This window comes from Trachypithecus francoisi, unplaced genomic scaffold (assembly GCF_009764315.1).
Source record: "Trachypithecus francoisi isolate TF-2019V2 unplaced genomic scaffold, Tfra_2.0 Lachesis_group8, whole genome shotgun sequence".
Lineage (NCBI taxonomy): Eukaryota > Metazoa > Chordata > Mammalia > Primates > Cercopithecidae > Trachypithecus > Trachypithecus francoisi.
In genome coordinates this window covers 30677336-30695354 of record NW_022681473.1, presented here as the reverse complement: position 1 = coordinate 30695354, position 18019 = coordinate 30677336, and the positions used below count along the sequence as shown (strand labels likewise).

At 45.1% G+C, this 18019-nt stretch overlaps 1 protein-coding gene across 6 annotated transcripts in view; it reads left to right on the top strand.

Annotated features, from left to right (window-relative positions):
* The window catches only part of NAT10 (N-acetyltransferase 10), a 54946-nt gene that overhangs the window by 631 nt on the left and 36296 nt on the right, over window positions 1-18019 (top strand). For 5 of the 6 annotated variants that reach the window (XR_004435813.1, XR_004435812.1, XR_004435811.1 and 2 more), the window contains exons 2-9: window positions 2382-2504; window positions 2910-3001; window positions 6520-6691; window positions 8171-8293; window positions 10267-10328; window positions 12584-12698; window positions 12800-12907; window positions 16859-16992. Coding sequence is in view for 2 of the 6 variants with exons in the window: in XM_033205370.1 (XP_033061261.1) it covers window positions 2397-2504; window positions 2910-3001; window positions 6520-6691; window positions 8171-8293; window positions 10267-10328; window positions 12584-12698; window positions 12800-12907; window positions 16859-16992 (914 nt within the window). In the remaining 4 variants the exon portion in view is untranslated. Of the gene's footprint in view, window positions 1-9; window positions 260-2381; window positions 2505-2909; window positions 3002-6519; window positions 6692-8170; window positions 8294-10266; window positions 10329-12583; window positions 12699-12799; window positions 12908-16858; window positions 16993-18019 lie in introns of those variants that run through there. The other variant, XM_033205371.1, reaches the window with a different exon arrangement.

Genomic DNA, 18019 nt, shown 5'->3' with positions numbered 1-18019 from the left:
GGGTATGGATGCCAAGATCGGTGTCTGTGTTCTTCCTGGCCCGACAGGGGACCGGCCTCAGGATGAAGGCTCTGCATCCAGACGGATACCTGGCCTACGCCGACTGTCCTCCACCCCTTTTTTGGGGCGCTCCTAGATAACAGAATCACCTCTCCAGTACGCAGCCGTTCTCGGCGCGTGCTTCTCGAGCATCCTCGGGGATTGCGTGGCTTGATACTCACCCTCTAAGTGCCTGTAACTGGGGAGTCGGGTTGAATGGGTGGGTGACAACACTTGCTTTCCGCAGAGCTTGCCCGCAGTGCCTGGCGGCAGCTCTAACCTTTAAACTTAGGTAATCTGATTCCAGACCCTTCCACGTTCTTAAATCCTTCACTGGGCACATTCCTTTATACTCTTTATTCAGCAGTCACATTCAGGACTTGGTTTTGTTTGCCAGTGCACCTAAAGTGGTGCCTGCCACCTAGATGTTATGTGTAGATAGATATATGAATGAGTGGGTGAAAAATAATCATCTCCAAGGCCTTCCCCATCCAGGCCTTCCATGACAGCTTCAGCCTGTAGTAATCTCAGCGCTTCCTTCATCTGACCCCTCACTATAGCTGTTTTTTTTTACATCTAATTTTACTTATTATCTTGTTCCTCATCTCATTCTTTTAAATACCTTCTTCAAGAAGAATGCAAGCTTGAAGTCAAGGGCCTTGTGGTACTACTTCTGGGGCTCCCACAGTAGCTAGAGCAAAAGGCAGCCCCCATTAATTAGTTGTTGATTGATTTTTGCGGGCTCTTTATGTGGCCGGCAACACAGGGTTTACAAGTTGAGAAGATTGGTGAACTGGGAAGAGCTCAGGTTTTGGAGTCGGGAAGACTTGAGGGTGAATTCTGTCTCTGTCGTTTTTCTGCCTCGGGGTATTTGAATTCTTTATACTTTCCCCTTTACTTATAAATTGGGGTCCTTGACTTAGTGTTTTATAGTAAGACATATGCTAAAATCTGTGTTTGGATTGAAAGGTTAGAAGGGACAGTTAAAGTGTGGTATGGTTCAGTAAATAAGCTTTATGTTTATAATGCAGTAGGTACCGGAATTTCTAAGTAGCATGTCACTTTTACATCTAAGTAGCATGTTACTTTTACAGTGATATTTCTGACGTTTTTATTGTGATGATGCAATATTTTACTGTAGGTAATCACAGAACTTTTTTTTTTTTTTTTTTGAGACTGAGTCTCGCTCTGTCGCCTAGGTTGGAGTGCAATGGCACACGATCTCGGCTCACTGCAACTTCCGCCTCCCGGTTTCAAGTGATTCTCTTGCCTCAGCCTCTCCTGCAGCTCCACCACCACTCCCGGCTAAGTTTTGTATTTTTGGTAGAAATGGGGTTTCGCCATGTTGGCCAGGCTGGTCTCGAATTCCCGGGTGATCCACCCGCCTCTGCCTTTCAAAGTGCTGGGCTTACAGGCGTGAACCACCACACCCGGCGAGAACTTCGGTGAGAACTTTTGAGGTCTGTCTGTACAAAGGCTTCAGTATAGTTTTCCCTAAAATGAGGAAACATTTTGGACGCACACATGGAATTATTCATTGATAGTTATTGATTTCCCTGACTTTATTAGTAACACGTGAATTTTTTAAGACTCCACAAAAACAAAAGAACAAAATAAAAGTCCCACCATCCAGAAGTAGCTACTTTATACTTTGATACTTCCAGTCTTTTTTTTCCCCTCTGTTATGTGTATGCATCGGAAATGTTATCATACTTTATTCTGTCATGATTCTGTCATAAACATCTATATCCATATCGTTAGTTATTAAAAATGCTTGGCTGAGTGTGGTGGCTCATGCCTGTAATCCCAGCACTTTGGGAGGCTGAGGTGGGCAGACTGGGTGGTCAAGAGATCGAGACCATTCTGGCCAACGTGTGCCTGTAGTCGCAGCTACTTGGGAGTCTGAGGCAGGAGGATTGGTTGAACCCAGGAGGCAGAGGTAGCAGGAAGCCAAGATCATGCCACTGCAACTCCAGCCTGGCGACAGAGTGAGACTCCGTCTCAAAAACAAACAAAATGCTTTGGATATTTGGATATACCCTATGTATTTTAGTCATTCTCCTACTTTTTTGAATATACAAGTTTCTGATTTTTAAAAAGTCTTGAATAGAGGTGAATTACAGGCTTCCCAGGCTGAGGGAAGGTTTTCTCACCTCCCAAGCCAAAGGTTTCCTGAGTTTAAAACTAGAGACTGATGTCTTCCCTATGGAGCTCTTAGAGGGTTAAGTAAGACAATATTTATAGATATGCGTAGCACAGTCCCTGGCCCCACAAGAGGCAGCCAGCTAATGTTTCTTAGACAGTCTAGTGCACATGGCCAGTTGTATTTCTTTCTCTTTTAGTAATAATTTTTCACCATGCATCGGAAAAAGGTGGATAACCGAATCCGGATTCTCATTGAGAATGGGGTAGCTGAGCGGCAAAGATCTCTCTTTGTTGTGGTCGGAGATCGAGGAAAAGATCAGGTATGACCTGGTAAATGTTTCCTGAATTACTTTTTCTCTTGTCCAAAAGACTCAGCGTGTTTAAGCACTCTGGTGTTTCAGGACATAATGGCATTAAGATCTCTTTGGCTGGTAAGATGCCTAGTGGGAACCTTTATTTCCTGGAAGTGGTGAATTCTCTGTATTTAGATTGATTAGCAGACAAGCTAATACCTTTTGAAGCCTGGGGTGGTGGGTTGACCACAAGGTTAACTGTATGTGACCTGGCTTCTAGTCCAAACCTGGTCATTGCTCGCCTAGGGACCTTGGGCACTTCCCTTCCCTGGCCCTCAATTTAGTTTCCACATCTGTCAAATGAGGTCTTAAGCCTGGCAGTCTCTAAAGTCTCTTTTGTGCCTGAAATTCTGTGACTTTTTTGTTTGGCAGGTGGTAATACTTCATCACATGTTATCCAAAGCAACTGTGAAGGCTCGGCCTTCAGTGCTGTGGTGTTATAAGAAAGAGCTGGGGTTTAGCAGGTAAGCTGGGCTCTTCATGTGTTTTATCCAACTTACAATTCCTGCTCATTAGTTAAGTGCCAGGAAATGATTCCTTGACATATTTTTTGTGGGTCTTTAGTGGAGGTGCTATCTCTGAGGACAAATGGAGCTGATATCCTTTCTTCATTCCTGAAAATAAGTTTCAAATCATTTTCATGCTTTTTAAGTCACAAATCCAATACCTTGCCTTCTGCATATGGTTTTCCTTCCTGCTTTTCTAGGCCGATTAAGCCCATCTCATTGCAAGTTCCTTCAAACTGTCTTTCCTACCTCAAATTTATTCCACCTTTTCACTATCTCTTTTTTTCTCCCCTTCTTTCATGGAGGGGGATATGCCTCATCCCATGTCCAAGGAAAATCCCTTTATGTACCCTGTGTCTCCTCCCTCACCTCTTTCAGGACCTTATTGTCTTTCCTCTACTGGTCACCCCATATCCTTTGGAAACTTTCTCCTTCCTGTAAACGTGCTCAGATTTTTCTGTTATCAAAAGCTGATTACTTACATACCCAGATTTCTCTCTCAGGTTAGCATTTCTTCCCATTTTTATTGCCATATACCTTAAAACAGAAATCTTTTGCATTTAGTAGCACTTTTGCAGTCTGGTTTCTGCTTCTATAATTGTGATCAAATTGTGCCGTTAGACATCCCCAGCAGATTGATGCCTAATGCGTCAACTTTTCTCTCTCTTTCTCCTCCTTTTCAGAGCTCTGCCTCTTCTTCTACCAGTTCACTGTTGTATTTGACGGTAGGCTATTTGAAGCTGTGGTAGTCAAGACTTTTAGTCACAGATAACAAACTTTCAACACAAATACAATTTGGCACAAAGGGATTTCATTGAGGTATATGGGATATTTCCTGGAATCCAAGGGGATAAGATTTCAACCCTGCTCACGGGTGATCTAGAACCAGAGTGCTAATGTTCCCAGCTCAATTTGTCATCTCGGCATATCTGCTCTATGCAGACCAGCTTTCTTACTGCAGACCACCTGTTTTCTGTTGTCCCCCTAGTAGAAACAACACTGGAGTTTTCCTTGTTTCAGGCCCAGCCATGTGGAAATCGGACTTTTTCCCAAAATTCTGGTGGAAAGATGCCTACTCCTGGCCAGAGGAGGGTGGAGTTGGTCATAGTATAATAGGAAGTTGGAAGTTCTACCTACAACTTTGTGTTTGGAGAAGTCTGGGATGGGATGGGGAGTGCTGTTCCTTGGCAGATAACCACCATGGCATCATCTCAGAAATAGTCTCGTTTTTTGGCTTCAGTGTCTTTACTCAGACTACCTTCTGGAGCTCTTCTCTTTCCCTGGATCTTGTCTCCTTACTCTAAACCTAGCTGGCATATGCGATTCTGTCCTTGAGCCTCTTCTCATTTCCAAATGTGCTCATCTCTGATCTGACTCTGAAAGCCTGTCTCCAGCTCTGGCTGCTTTATGCTGTGAGTAACCGCCCCGCTTTTCTTTGCTCATGCTGTCTCCTCTGCTTGGAATGCCACTTCCACCTCCCTGGTATCACCTACTGAAATCCTCCCTGGTTCTCAGGGCCTGCCTCCTCCATGAAACTTTTCCCGAGACCCCCAGTCATACCTGATGGTTCCTCTACCTTCCTCTGCACTTGTCCTTCTCCTATAATGTTTGTCACTGGATGCTCTTGCTTTGGGGTAGAGTCACGTACATACTGTGACTTATGTTCATTTTTTTTTCTTTTATCTTTTTTTTTTTTTTTTTTGCTTTCAGGTGATAAGCTCATTCAGTTAGGAGCCCTCTCCTATTTATCTTTGTATTTTCATATTTTCAACTGTTTTAGCATGTTTGTCATAGGTACTCAGTATACATTGAGTTTGATGTATTGTTAACAGGCTCTAAAATTATTTTAATTGAAATTAGTTCCAGAGGCTAAACTTGCCCCTGTCCTGTGGTCTTAAAGTAAAGGGATTCTGCCTAAAGGAAACCAGACAATCTTAAGAGCCTTATTGTTGAAATGTGAAAAGTGCAGAAAACCCAAAGATGAAAATAAAAAGCATTTCACTGTCTAGGCATTGTCAGCATCTAGATGTTTATTACTGGTATGTGGTTTTGAACCATAATTGGTATTCTGTTGTATATACTCTCATATTTTGAGAGGTAGGCATTTTTAATACAGATTGAGAATAAGGCTTGCTGCCTATCCGAGAATTTTAAGTTTTTAGGGCTTCTGGTTTTCAATATTTTTCATTTGGCAAATGTGAGACGGGTGTGGAATTAGGCAATTCAGAGTCTTCTGCGCAGATTTGCCTTTTGAATTTAAACCAGCTGGCTAGGCCGGGCGCGGTGGCTCAAGCCTGTAATCCCAGCACTTTGGGAGGCCGAGACGGGTGGATCACGAGGTCAGGAGATCGAGACCATCCTGGTCTACACGGTGAAACCCCGTCTCTACTACAAAATACAAAAAACTAGCCAGGCGAGATGGCAGGCGCCTGTAGTCCCAGCTACTCGGGAGGCTGAGGCAGGAGAATGGCGTAAACCCGGGAGGTGGAGCTTGCAGTGAGCCGAGATCGCGCCACTGCACTCCATCCTGGGCGACAGAGCGAGACTCCGTCTCAAAAAAAAAAAAATAAAATAAACCAGCTGGCTTCACTTCTAAAAATATATTTTTGTACCTCTTATAGCTCTTCCGCCCTACCCCTGCCTTGCTGTGGCGGAGCATTATGTTCAAGCTAATGCCTGCTTGTAAGTCATGGGCTTAAGGCCTGAGCCAGAAGGAACAGTGGAGATAAACTCACCCACTGCCTTGGTTCATAGATGAGGAAGTAGAGGCCCACAGGAGGAAGGGCCTTTGTTCTAGCTATTAAGTTAGACAACTATGGTAAAATTTTGATCAGCTGTAATCCTCCAGTCTAGAACGTTCTAGTTCTCTCTTTTGGTAAAGGAAAGGTAAATAGCAGCTGGATATGCAGGGTTTTTAAGACCAAAAAAAATTCAGGGATTCCTTAGAGATGTCCAGATTCCATTCTGATCCCTGTGTCCTATATCATTATTGTCTTATATAAGACCTGCCCTTGAAGACATAATCCCACATTCTCGGGAAGGAAGTCCTCTTGGAAGGATGAATAAAGTAATGTGCCATCACCTTGTCTTTCCCAGGATCTCTGGGGAACAGCACAGTGTAGTTGAAGCATTGGCTTATGACTGAGATAATGAGGCCACTCAGGTTTGGTTTCAAGCTCTGGCTTTGGCCAAATGTGAGGGTTAGCTACCCTGTTACCCAACTTTTAAAGCAAGGTATTTGCTCGAGGTCACAGAGCAAAATAGCAGTGTTCACACATAGACTTATCACTCTTACTCCAAGCCCTTAAGCACTCTAATGCCTCTCCACTGCCCTCCACCTGAAGTGGACCTTACACTTTCAAGTTCCCTACTAGCTCTGAAAGTCTAAGTGGGTGATCACTGAGCCTGTCCCCTGGTTCCAACTCTAGCCTCTTTGGTTAACTGGTTCTCATGGGACTGGGGGCGTGTGATTGCAGTCACCGGAAGAAAAGAATGCGACAGCTGCAGAAGAAAATAAAGAATGGAACATTGAACATAAAGCAGGATGACCCCTTTGAACTCTTCATAGCAGCCACAAACATTCGCTACTGCTACTACAATGAGACCCACAAGATCCTGGGCAATACCTTCGGCATGTGTGTGCTGCAGGTGGGTGATTTCCTCTAGCCTGTGATTGAAGGCAGAGTCTTGAGGGTTGCTTGGGCTGCCTGACTTTCCACTGGAAACAAATGTACAGTAAGGAGAGGAGAGTCCCATATTCCCTATCCCCAAGCATTATTAGTGGAAATCCCAGCCACTTTCCAAAGTACACTTGGTTACTTACCCCATATAAAAAGAGAATTTTCTACTTAAATCAGCACTTGTCTAGAGACACCGGAACTGTAGTGATGCATTGTTATAACTGGTTTTAACTAGCTAAAGCTGATAAAGCAAATGCCAGAGACTTCGCGTGGCTCTAGGACCCCAGGTCCTTATTGGCGTTCACCAAAGACTTTCTTGTCCAGTGAGCAATAGGACTTGTTTTCCAACTGGAATACAGACCAAAGCACTTAAATGTCCTGTCCAGAGTGCCTGAGTAGCATACCCACCATGAAGGCCCCTCTCCCCCTTTCTAGTCCTTAAAAACTCCTCACTTTATCTCTCAGAGACTACTTGGTGAATTTCTGCACTGGTGTGTATTCTCTTGCCTGGCAAGTTAATAGACTAAGTGTCACTTTGTGTGTGTGTGTGTGTATGCATGTGCGTGTAACCTCTGGTGGTCTTTGTTTTATTCTTTGTTTCTTTGACTCCTGTGCCACCTCCCTTCCCCATTCTCCCAAAAAAGACAAGACAAAATTAAGCACAAATCCCCACGTTCGATGTGTTCATCATATACACCTACGACTGTGCCCTTTATTATGTCGAGTTACATACCTCAGAAAATATGGGTTGTCTCTTGTACTCCTGGCTTACTTCCCACCTTGGAGATCAAAAAAGAGGGCGTTTTGCCTCATTTTCACCTTTACTCAGGGGAATGCCCTGGGTGATCCACTGATTCGTAGGGAGCGGTCTTCTGCTTGCTGCCTTGATCAATTGCCTGAGTAATGACTCCTGGGAGCAGTAGCTCCCCCATGTGGTATAGTTTTGTCAAACAGGTTTGGGCTATAAATGTCAGAAAATGTAAGATGTTTCTGAAATTCAAGTGTGAATCAATGAAGGTTGGAAAATTTGTTTCCAAATCAGATTTTATCAGAGAGGTTTTTGACATATAAAACAATGTCTCTAATAAGAGACCCATTTTTGGCATATAAAACCAGGTATTTATATATTCGGGGGCTCGGTCCTCTTCTGTGGTGCCCCGTGTGTGTATCCTGGGAAGTCAAGGTGGGAAGAAGTACAGTCTTAGCTTTATGCTCTGAAGTCGTCTTTTTGCCTTATCACCTTGCTTTGGTTAAGAGTCCCTTGGGTTGGGCCAGGTGCGGTGGCTCACCTGTAATCCCAGCATTTTGGGAGGCCCAGGTGGGTGGTGAGCCAAGATTGTGCCACCGCATTGCAGCCTGGGTGACAGAGCGAGACTCCATCTCAAAAAAAAAAGTCCCTTGGGTTGGTATTCGCATGAATACCCTTTCTCACACCCCCTTCTTCCAGGATTTCGAAGCCTTAACTCCAAACTTGCTGGCCAGGACTGTAGAAACAGTGGAAGGTGGTGGGCTAGTGGTCATCCTCCTACGGACCATGAACTCACTCAAGCAGTTGTACACAATGACCATGGTAAGCAACTGTTTTTTTAACTTAATTGTGAGGGTTCAAGTAAATCTGTTTTGGCTGTGTTCTGCTTTCTTTAAAGAATTCCTGTTGGGCAGCTCCAGTGAGTAGCCAGCACAGCCTCAGGGCTAAGAGCTCTTTGATTTTAACTAGTGAAAAAGTCACTGCAGTTAAATCTCAGGGTCCCTGAGTGTGCCTAGGAATCTCTTAATTTCACCTTTGTTTTCAGGCATTTGCAAATTCTACACCAGTGAGATTCAGATATGATGCAGCTTTTATGTAGTTAAATTTTCTGGAATAATACTGTATAAGGAGCAATGCCAGTGCCTAAATTTGTGTATTGCAAAAAAAAAGGACCATGTGCAGACTCCTCACTGGCCCTTATCCTAATGGATGACTAAGGAACATTTGCTAGTTGTACTCCCAGTTTGGCAAGAATTTCAACTCCAGCAGATATGCTGTTCTCCCAAAGCAAAAGACACTGAGGACATGGTGAGGAGTTAGGGATATGTCTCACTGATGCAGAGCTGGTCTCCTCTCTCTATCAGTGTTGCCAAGTCAGTGTTCAGAGGCAAGTTTTAAGTCATGCCCATGCCCAACAGCTCTGTAATGGTGGTCGGATTGGACTTGGTCTGGTGAAATGAACTTTCCTCAAATCTTAGGGGCTATTTCTTGTCATTACTTCTCCCATCATCACTTGCACTACAGCCCTTTTGGCCTCCTCGAACATCCTCAGGCATGCCCAGCACACACTCATGCTAGAGCCTTGACACTTGCTGTTCCCGCTGGAATGTGCTTCCTCTGGACCTCTGCCTGGCTCACTTCCTCATTGCACTCAAGTCCTTGCTCAGATATCACCTCATCCGTGTGGTCTTTCCTCACACCCTGTTTACAGTAGGCAACTCTGCCTGTCATTCCTTAACCAGCTTTATTTTTCTTCAGAGCACTTGACAGTTACCTAAAGTTATTATTATTAGTCTGTCCTTCTGTACTAGTCTCTAAATTTCATTGGAAGGCTAGGCACAGTGGCTCACGCCTGTAATCCCAGCACTTTGGGAGTCTGAGATGGGCGAATCACCTGAGGTCAAGAGTTTAAGACCAGCCTGGCCAACATGGTGAAACCTCATCTCTACCAAAAATACAAAAAAAATTAACCACGTATGGTGGCACACACCTGTAATTCCAGCTACTAGGGAGGCTGAGGCAGGAAAATCGCTTGAACTCAGGAGGTGGAGGTTGCAGTGAGCTGAGGTCACGCCACTGCACTCCAGCCTGAGCGACAGAGCAAGACTCCATCTGAAAAAGTAAAAAAATAAAAATAAATAAATAAATAAATAAATTTGATTGGAACAGAGAGTTAGTTTTCTTTGCTGTTGCCTTTCCAGATCTTAGAAGAGTGCCTGGCATTTAGTAAGCATTCCTTAGATATTTGAGAGTGAATGAATGACTTTGTGTTCACATCAGTTTGTTCTTCCTCTCTCTCTTACATGGCTACCTACTTACCCTTCAGGCCTCAGCTTATCTCAGAGAGGCCCTCCCTCATTACCCTACATAAGTGACCCCCACTTGCTATCCGTGCAGTCTGTATTTCACATGTAGCATTTGCCAAAATGTATATGTATCTACTCATTTTTCTTCCTCCATTACACTCCAAGTGCCATGAGAACAGAGGTCATGCTTTGTTCACTAGTGTATACACAGCATATCTGGCACACAGCATGCCAGTTTTATGAAATAAATGAATATAACTTAGGATGCTAGAAAAAAATGTGGAAAAGTGAAAGATTTTAATAAGTAACATTGCATACGGTGTCTGATCCCAGTTTTAGCAAATACCACTTGGCACAGCAGGGTGTGTGGGAGTGATTTTGTTTCCAGCAAGATTGCCCATGTCTCCTTGGATAGAGCTTTGTATTTAGACCCTGGTCCTCAGCACTGTTTGCATGCCTTTGTTAATGGATGTTGTCTTTCTTTGTTAGGATGTGCATTCCAGGTACAGAACTGAGGCCCATCAGGATGTGGTGGGAAGATTTAATGAAAGGTAGGTCTATAGTTCCTCCCAACTGTGGGGCAGTCACATTGGGAGGGATATTTTTATCTTGGACTCAACTGAAAGCTTTGCTTTTGCATTGGGGAAAGTAGTACAAGATTCCAAAAATGATGAAATTCTTGACAGCAGCAGCAGTTGTGAGACTAACTGGAAGCAGTGAAATGTAGTAGAAAGTTGGAGCCAGGAAACCTCAATTTTGTCTTGCTGCTGGCCCTGACAGTTCAGTTAAACCAAGTTACTCTCTCTGGCTCTTAGCTTACTCATCTTTTAAAGGAGTGATTTTTCTGGATCACTGTTTCCCAGAAGATACTTCATAGAACACTAGTTTTTCCAAACTTTTTATTATGGATATGACATATTGGCATAGTAAAAATGATAAGAAAAATATGGGGGGTGGTGAGATGTAATTAGAGGCAGAAAAAGGTGACAAAATGTTTCTTCCGAGCAAAGGATCACCCATAATTTCAAATATGATACACAATTTGTTATCTGAAATTAAATATTTATTTATTTGTTTATTTCGAGACGGAGTCTCACTGTGTTGCCCAGGCTGGTGTGTAGTGGCGCGATCTTGGCTCACTGCAACCTTTGCCTCCTGGGTCGAGTGATTCTCCTGTATCAGCCTCCCGAGTAGCTGGGATTTCAGGTGCCTGCCACCACACTCGGCTAATTTTTTGTATTGTTATTATTATTTTTTTGAGACAGAGTCTCGCTCTGATGCCCAGGCTGGAGTACAGTGGCACGATCTTGGCTCACTGCAACCTCTGCCTCCCGGGTTCAAGCGATTCTTGTGCCTCAGCCTCCCAAGTAGCCAGGATTACAGGAGCCCACCACCATGCCTGACTAATTTTTGTATTTTTAGTAGAGACAAGGTTTCACCATGTTGGCCAGGCTGGTCCTGATCTCCTGACCTCAAATGATCTGCCCCCGCTCCGTCTCCCAAAGTGCTGGGATGAGCCACCGTGCCTGGCCATTTTTTGTGTTTTTAGTAGAGGTGGGGTTTTACTATGTTGGCCAGGCTGGTGTCGAACTCCTGACCTCAAGTGATCTGCTCTCTTCAGCCTCCCAAAGTGCTGGGATTACAGGCGTGAGCCACTGTGCCCGGCCATAGAACACTAGTTTTTTGAGAGGGACTATGTGAGGAGAGTTTGACCATGTATGTCTGGGAAACACAGATACTGTTTTTCCTTTATGAAGATTTACCCTAGCCTGTTGTAATCTCTGAAAAGTCTTGCAGCAGCAGGGACCTGTTTAACTGATTGTTTCCCAAATTTATCTTACCACAGGTTTTTTTGGCGGGGTGGGAACACCAGTTAGCACCCTGTGAAACGCCTTAGGAAAATTTGATCTAAATCAGTGGTTCTCATCTGGAGCCATTTGGCCCCCTAGGGACGTTTGGCAATGTCTGGAAATGTTTTGATTGTAATGACTTTGGGAGGGTGGTGGTGGGTGGCGTGGGCATCCAGTGGGTAGAGGCCAGGGATGTTGCTGAACAACCGGTGGTGCACAGGACAGCTCCACACCAAAGAATAATCTGGTCCGAAATGTCAGTAGTGCTGAGGTGTAGAAATCCGAGCCCTGATGAACCCTGGGGGCCTTTCTCATTTTAACCATCTGTGATGCACTAACTCAGTAGAATGAGCAGATCAGGAGGAGCAGCTGTGTGCTACTGAATACAACAGAAGCCTGTGAAATCCTTTTCTTGCAATGGGAGGATGTTTGAATGTTATAGTCAAACACATTTTTTTTTCCTGCACGCAAGAACGTTTGTATTGTATTTCTTTGGGGAGCTTTCCTTTCCCCTTGTTCCTTTTATTTCTTTTTCCTAGTGACAGAAGGTGAATTCATTTGTGTTTTTTCCCTGTGTGACTGGTGATCATATGGGGTTGGGTTTGGAATTCCCCATTTAAGGATAGCCTGAAACACCTCAGTGCTAAAGAGCAAGACTGGGAGGATGAGGGGAGGCCCCATGGCGTAGGGAATAGTGGCAGTCATGCACAACAGGAGGGCTTATTATTGATCTCCTGGGATGAGTTCTCGGTTTGCTGATTTGCTGTTTAAAGTATGTTCAGGTGCCTTGTGGAGGAGGTGCTGAATCATCTCACGCTGCTCTCCAACTGGGTTTTAGCTTTTTCTGGCTTTCTTAGAGACACTTGGGGCCAAATGATTTTTTGAAGAAAAGTTATACTCTGTGTAGACAGATCATGCCCTCTCCAACACTTCATTGCAGCAGTTTTGTTTCTCAGGTTTATTCTCTCTCTGGCCTCTTGTAAGAAGTGTCTTGTCATTGATGACCAGCTCAATATCCTGCCCATCTCCACCCACGTTGTCACCATTGAGGCCCTGCCTCCCCAGACTCCGGTGAGTCTGTGCTGGGGTCCAGGAATCTGGGGGAGGCTATGTTTTCTCTGTTGTTCTTCCTGTGGCAGTGACAGACCTTCCCCTTCTCCTCTCTCTGGTAGGATGAGAGTCTTGGTCCTTCCGATCTGGAGCTGAGGGAGTTGAAGGAGAGCTTGCAGGACACCCAGCCTGTGGGTGTGTTGGTGGACTGCTGTAAGACTCTAGACCAGGTGAGTGTGGTGCTCAGAACTTCCAGCACAAAGGTAGAATATAGCATACGGAGCGCAACAGAAGCCAAGGCACGTTGACCCAAGACTCAGACCCTCCTTGGAGAAGGGGACTTTTCCCCTTGCTCGTACTCGTGTATGCTCAGCAACAGTAGGGCTATTTCATGTTGTCTGAGTTCACAAAAGAAGTCTAGGGATTACCCCCTCCAGTCAGGGGACAGATGGAGCAGATGAATTATTGTTTTTTAAAAGACGGAGTCTCGCTCTGTCACCCAAGCTGGAATGCAGTGGCATGATCACGGCTCACTGTAACTTCCAACCCCTGGCCTCAAGCAGGGGTTGAGGCCTCAACCTCCTAAGGTGCTGAGATTACAGGCATGGTCCACTACATCTGGACAGATTACATTGAAAGAGGAATCCTCTCACCACTTTTTCCAAGAGTGGGCAATATACCTGTGTTCTTCAATTTCAGTTAAGTTTTGATAATATAAAGTTTTTGCCTACAGCTTATTCAGAAGTGAGAGGAGAACTTGAGGCCCCTAGTCTGGTATTTACCCTGGTTCCAGTGTGAGGCCTGATGAGGGCCAGGCCCTCTGGGGTGATATGTACCTGGTCTTTGAGTGCAATTAGCAGGCTAGGTGAGAGCTACCAGGATGCATTTCTGTGCTCACCGAGGTGGTCTGCACTGGTAAACTTGGCTTCTCTGGTAGTTCCTGGGCCATGATGGGAACTGACTGGGTATAGCCCAGAGGTCTTTGAACTGTCAGGTGTGTTCAGGGTTCTAGGTCAGCTTGAGCCAAATGAGCAACATGGGTTGCTACCCTTGAGAAGGAAGATAGCTGCAGTGACACCTCCCACTTAGGGCTGAGTCCCAGCAGGCTGGCTTCCCTTTTCATTCTGGAAATACGATCAGCAGCTACAATTGCTGTTTATGCAGCTTTGGCTGCAGGGCCTAGGCTTTTTTGATTCACTTCCTGGTACCCTCTTTATCCAAAAGAGAAGGAGTGAGCGATAGGATAAAGCAGGAGAGACTGATTCTAGTTAAATAGTGTTATAACCATGAAGGAGGTTATAAGAAAACAAATGGCCTATGACCAAAAAACAAGAAGTTAATAGAAAAAGAGTACATAAAAAAATAAGAAGTGGTGTTTCCACTTGGCAGTTTCACTCTGCAGAAACGACTGCTGTGAACAGTTTATTATGTATCCTGCTGCCTCTTTTTTCATGCACATAAATGAATTAAATGCAAAGGGGTCATACTACAGAGTGGAAGTGGTCCACTGTGAGACATTTGGATTGTTTCCAGCATTTCCACTATTAGAAACAGCGCTCTTAGGGGATTCTTACAGATAAGTCTGTGGGCACTATGTTTAGAATATGTTTCCAGAAGAGAAATTGCTGGATCAGAGGTTGTGTATATTCACATGGGTGTTGTACCAGTTGATGGAACTATCCAGTGTGTGGAAATGCCTTTTTCCCTACACCCTTGCAACAGTGATTCCTGTTAAACTTGTAAGTCTTTACCAATCTGATATGAGAACATAGGACCATTGTTTTAATTGGTGTTGCTGCTTTAATTAGAAGAGAGGAGGATACCTCCTTCATACAATTATTGGTCATCTGTTGTTTTGTTGTTACTGTTGGTTTTGTTTGTTTGTTTGTTTGTTTTTTGTTTTTGGTCAGCCAGTCTGCTTGTTTCTTCTGCCCACTTTTTAGTTGGATTTTGGCCTTTTTTATATTGGTTCTTCATTTTAGGATGCATTTTAGTCTAGATTTGGTACCTTTCTGTTATGTCATTGGATTTTTCAGAGTTTATAACTTCCATAATATAAAACAAAAGGGTAAAATATAGCCTTCAGGCAAGGCCAAGGTAAGTAGGACCTGGATTCCCTTTGAGTGTTTTCATCTGGAGAAACTCTGGCTTCCTGAAGCCTCTCCCCTTCCATCTACCTTGGCCTGTGTCTCTTCAGTGTCTTCTTAGCATCGTTGCCTCGGCAAACTTCCTCAGGACCATCTGGCCTTCTTCCCACCCTCAAAGACATATTCCCAGCACAGATCCAGCTGAGGAGCAAAGTTTGGGCCCTAAGTAGTTAGTGGCTCCTGTCCTTCAGTGTCACTGGCATCTTGCTTTTACTTCTAGGCTCTCCTGTAGGCACTGGGGCCCAGCAGTAGATAAGAGGGATGCGCCTGCTTCATGGAGCTTGCCTCCTAGTGAGATGAGACAGTCAGTAAATGAAAGACATGAGCAGATCATGTGGTGAAGCAGAAGATGCTGCGTACAATGGGAAAAAAGAAAACGTTGCAAAGAGGGATAGGGCATGACAGATGAGGGTAGAGTGCTGCGGTTCTACATACAGGGAGCAGGGGTGGCCTCATGTAGGAGGTGATTTTGGAGCCAAGCCATGAAGGAGGTGAGGTGAGGAAACAAGCCCTGTGGCTCTTGGGGAGCCAGTGCTTCAGGCAGAGGGAGCAGCACGTGCATGGGCCTGGGGTAGGGATGTCCCTCTGTGTTCCAGGCCTGGCAGGGAGGCTGAGGGGCTGAAGCAGGGTGAGTGTGTGTGGAGGAGGAGATTTTTGGAGGATCTTTCAGGCTACTGGCAGGGCTTTGGCACTTACTCTATAAGAGATGGGAGCAGTGGAAGCTTTTATGTCCATAGTGTCCAGAGGCATCCCTAGGCTGCTTCTTAAGAGGATCCTATGGCTGCTGTGTTGAATATAGACTGGTGGGGTGAGGATGGCAGCAGGAAGACTGGTCAGGAGGCTGCTGTCATGATGGAAGAAGGATAGGGTGGTGGCTTTGAGCAGAGCAGTAGAGGAGGATAGTGGTGTAAGGAATGGTAGGATTTTATATATGTTTTGAAGGTAACAGGATTTGCTGACGAATCAAGTTATCAGGGAAGAACTGAGGAGACTTTGGCCCAAGCAGTTGAACAGTTAACTGAGATGGGAAAGACTAGGTGGAGGAGGTTTGGGGCAACTTTAGGCGTTCAGTTTGAAGTTTGAGATCTGTAGTGTACAAATGGGAATGTGCAGGAAGCAGTTGCATGTGTATAAAAGTCTGGTGTGGGCCAGCTGGGTGCGGTGGCTCACATCTGTAATCCTGTCACTTTGGAACACTGAGGTGGGCGGATCACGAGGTCAAGAGATGGAGACCATCCTGGTCAACATGGTGAAACCCTGTCTCTACTGAAAATACAAAAATTAGCTGGGTGTGGTGGTGCGTGCCTGTAATCCTAGCTACTTGGGAGGGGTGAGGCAGGAGAATCACTTGAACCCAGGAGGTGGAGGTTGAAGTGAACCCAGGAGGTGGAGGTTGTACCACTGCACTCCAGCCCCTGGTGACACAGCGAGACTCTGTCTCAAAAAAAAAAAAAAAAAAAGTCTGGTGTGGGCCAGGCGCCATGGCTCACGCCTGTTAATCCCAGCACTTTGGGAGGCCAAGGTGGGCGGATCACCTGAGGTCAGGAGTTTGAGACCAGCCTGGCCAACATGGCGAAACCCCATCTCTACTAAAAATATAAAAATTAACCGGGCTTGGTGGCACGCACCTGTAATCCCAGTTAGGAGGCTGAGGCAGAAAAATCGCTTGAACTTGTGAGGCGGAGGTTACAGTGAGCTGAGATCGCACCACTGCACTCCAGCCTGGGCAACAAGAGCGCAACTCCATCTTAGAGAAAAAAAAAAAAAGTCTGGTGTGCAGGGAAATGCTCCAGACTGAAGCTGTAAATTTGAATTATCAGCATCTATTAATAATTGTTACTGAAGGCCTTGAGACTGACAGGAGATGACCAAGGGAGTGAGAAGTCCAGGTGCTGAGCAGTGCTCTCTGGCCTGCAGGAACTGCCGCCCTCTTATTTAGCCTGGCATCAACCTCACTTCTCCACAGTGATGGTGGTGAATGGCAGAAACTTGGACCTTTCTTGGAGTTCACCTAATGTGTCTCTCTTTCCACAGGCCAAAGCTGTCTTGAAATTTATTGAGGGCATCTCTGAAAAGACCCTGAGGAGTACTGTTGCACTCACAGCTGCCCGAGGACGGGGAAAATCTGCAGCCCTGGGATTGGCGATTGCTGGGGCGGTGGCATTTGGGTAAGGGGATTCGATCCTCCATATTTAGGAATTCTGGGCGCTGTGGGGGTAGTGTGCAGGGTTGGGGTCAGAGGACTGGTATCTCACGTTCCTAGTTCTGAGTGGGTTCAGTGTGTGATTTCTCTAGGTCTTGATTTCCTGCCAGGAAACAGCAGCACTGTTTCCCCAACCCACCCTAAAGGTGCATGTTTACTTGTGTGGAAACATAGACACATATATACCAGGGCCTTTGTAATTGCTATTTATAGTTGAACAAACATGCAGAAGCAAAGAAATGTGAGTAAGAAACTTTACACCTCTCAGGGCATGAGAATATGTGTGACCAGCCTTGCTGACTGAGAAAAGTACAAGTTTGACATTTTAATGATTTTGATTAAGAGAAGCTTTCTTTGGCTTCTGAGGAGCTGGTTTTAGGTGTGATGTTACTTTCTGTTCTTTTCTATTTGGTATGGAAGATACATGCAACTGCCAGTAGAGTATGTTCTTCCAACTTCTCAGCCATAATAATGTACCTAGAACTTACTGTGTTTGCTTTTGTGCATTATCTTCCTTGGTGCTCTTTAGAGCTCTGTGGGCATTTTATAGATGAATCAACCCAGGCTTGAGGAGTTCCAGGGATTTACCCAAGATCCTCCAGCAAGTCAGTGCTGGTAGAGCTGAGGCTTGAGCTTAGCTCCTGACTCCTTGTCCTTCGTTCTTCGTGCTGCTCTAGCTGTAACAGTCTCTTAGCCATTAGCATCTGCTGTTAGCATCTTTTATACTCAGCAAGGCAAAGCTAACTTGGAGGTTAGCTTTGGCCTTGGCCTGAGCACCGATTGAGCTCTCCAGCTTCACCATTTGAAAGTCTCAGCACAGCTAGTGATGGGCGTGAAACTACTTATTGTAGCAGTGCCCTAGATTGGGGAGCAGTCTGTCTGTTCTGCACACTGAGGGCGTTGTCTCCACAGTGCTTCTAAGCAATTTGCTTTCACAGATGTTGGTAGCTAAATGTCTGGAGTTGCTTTACTTTCCTTCCCAAAAGGTGTCC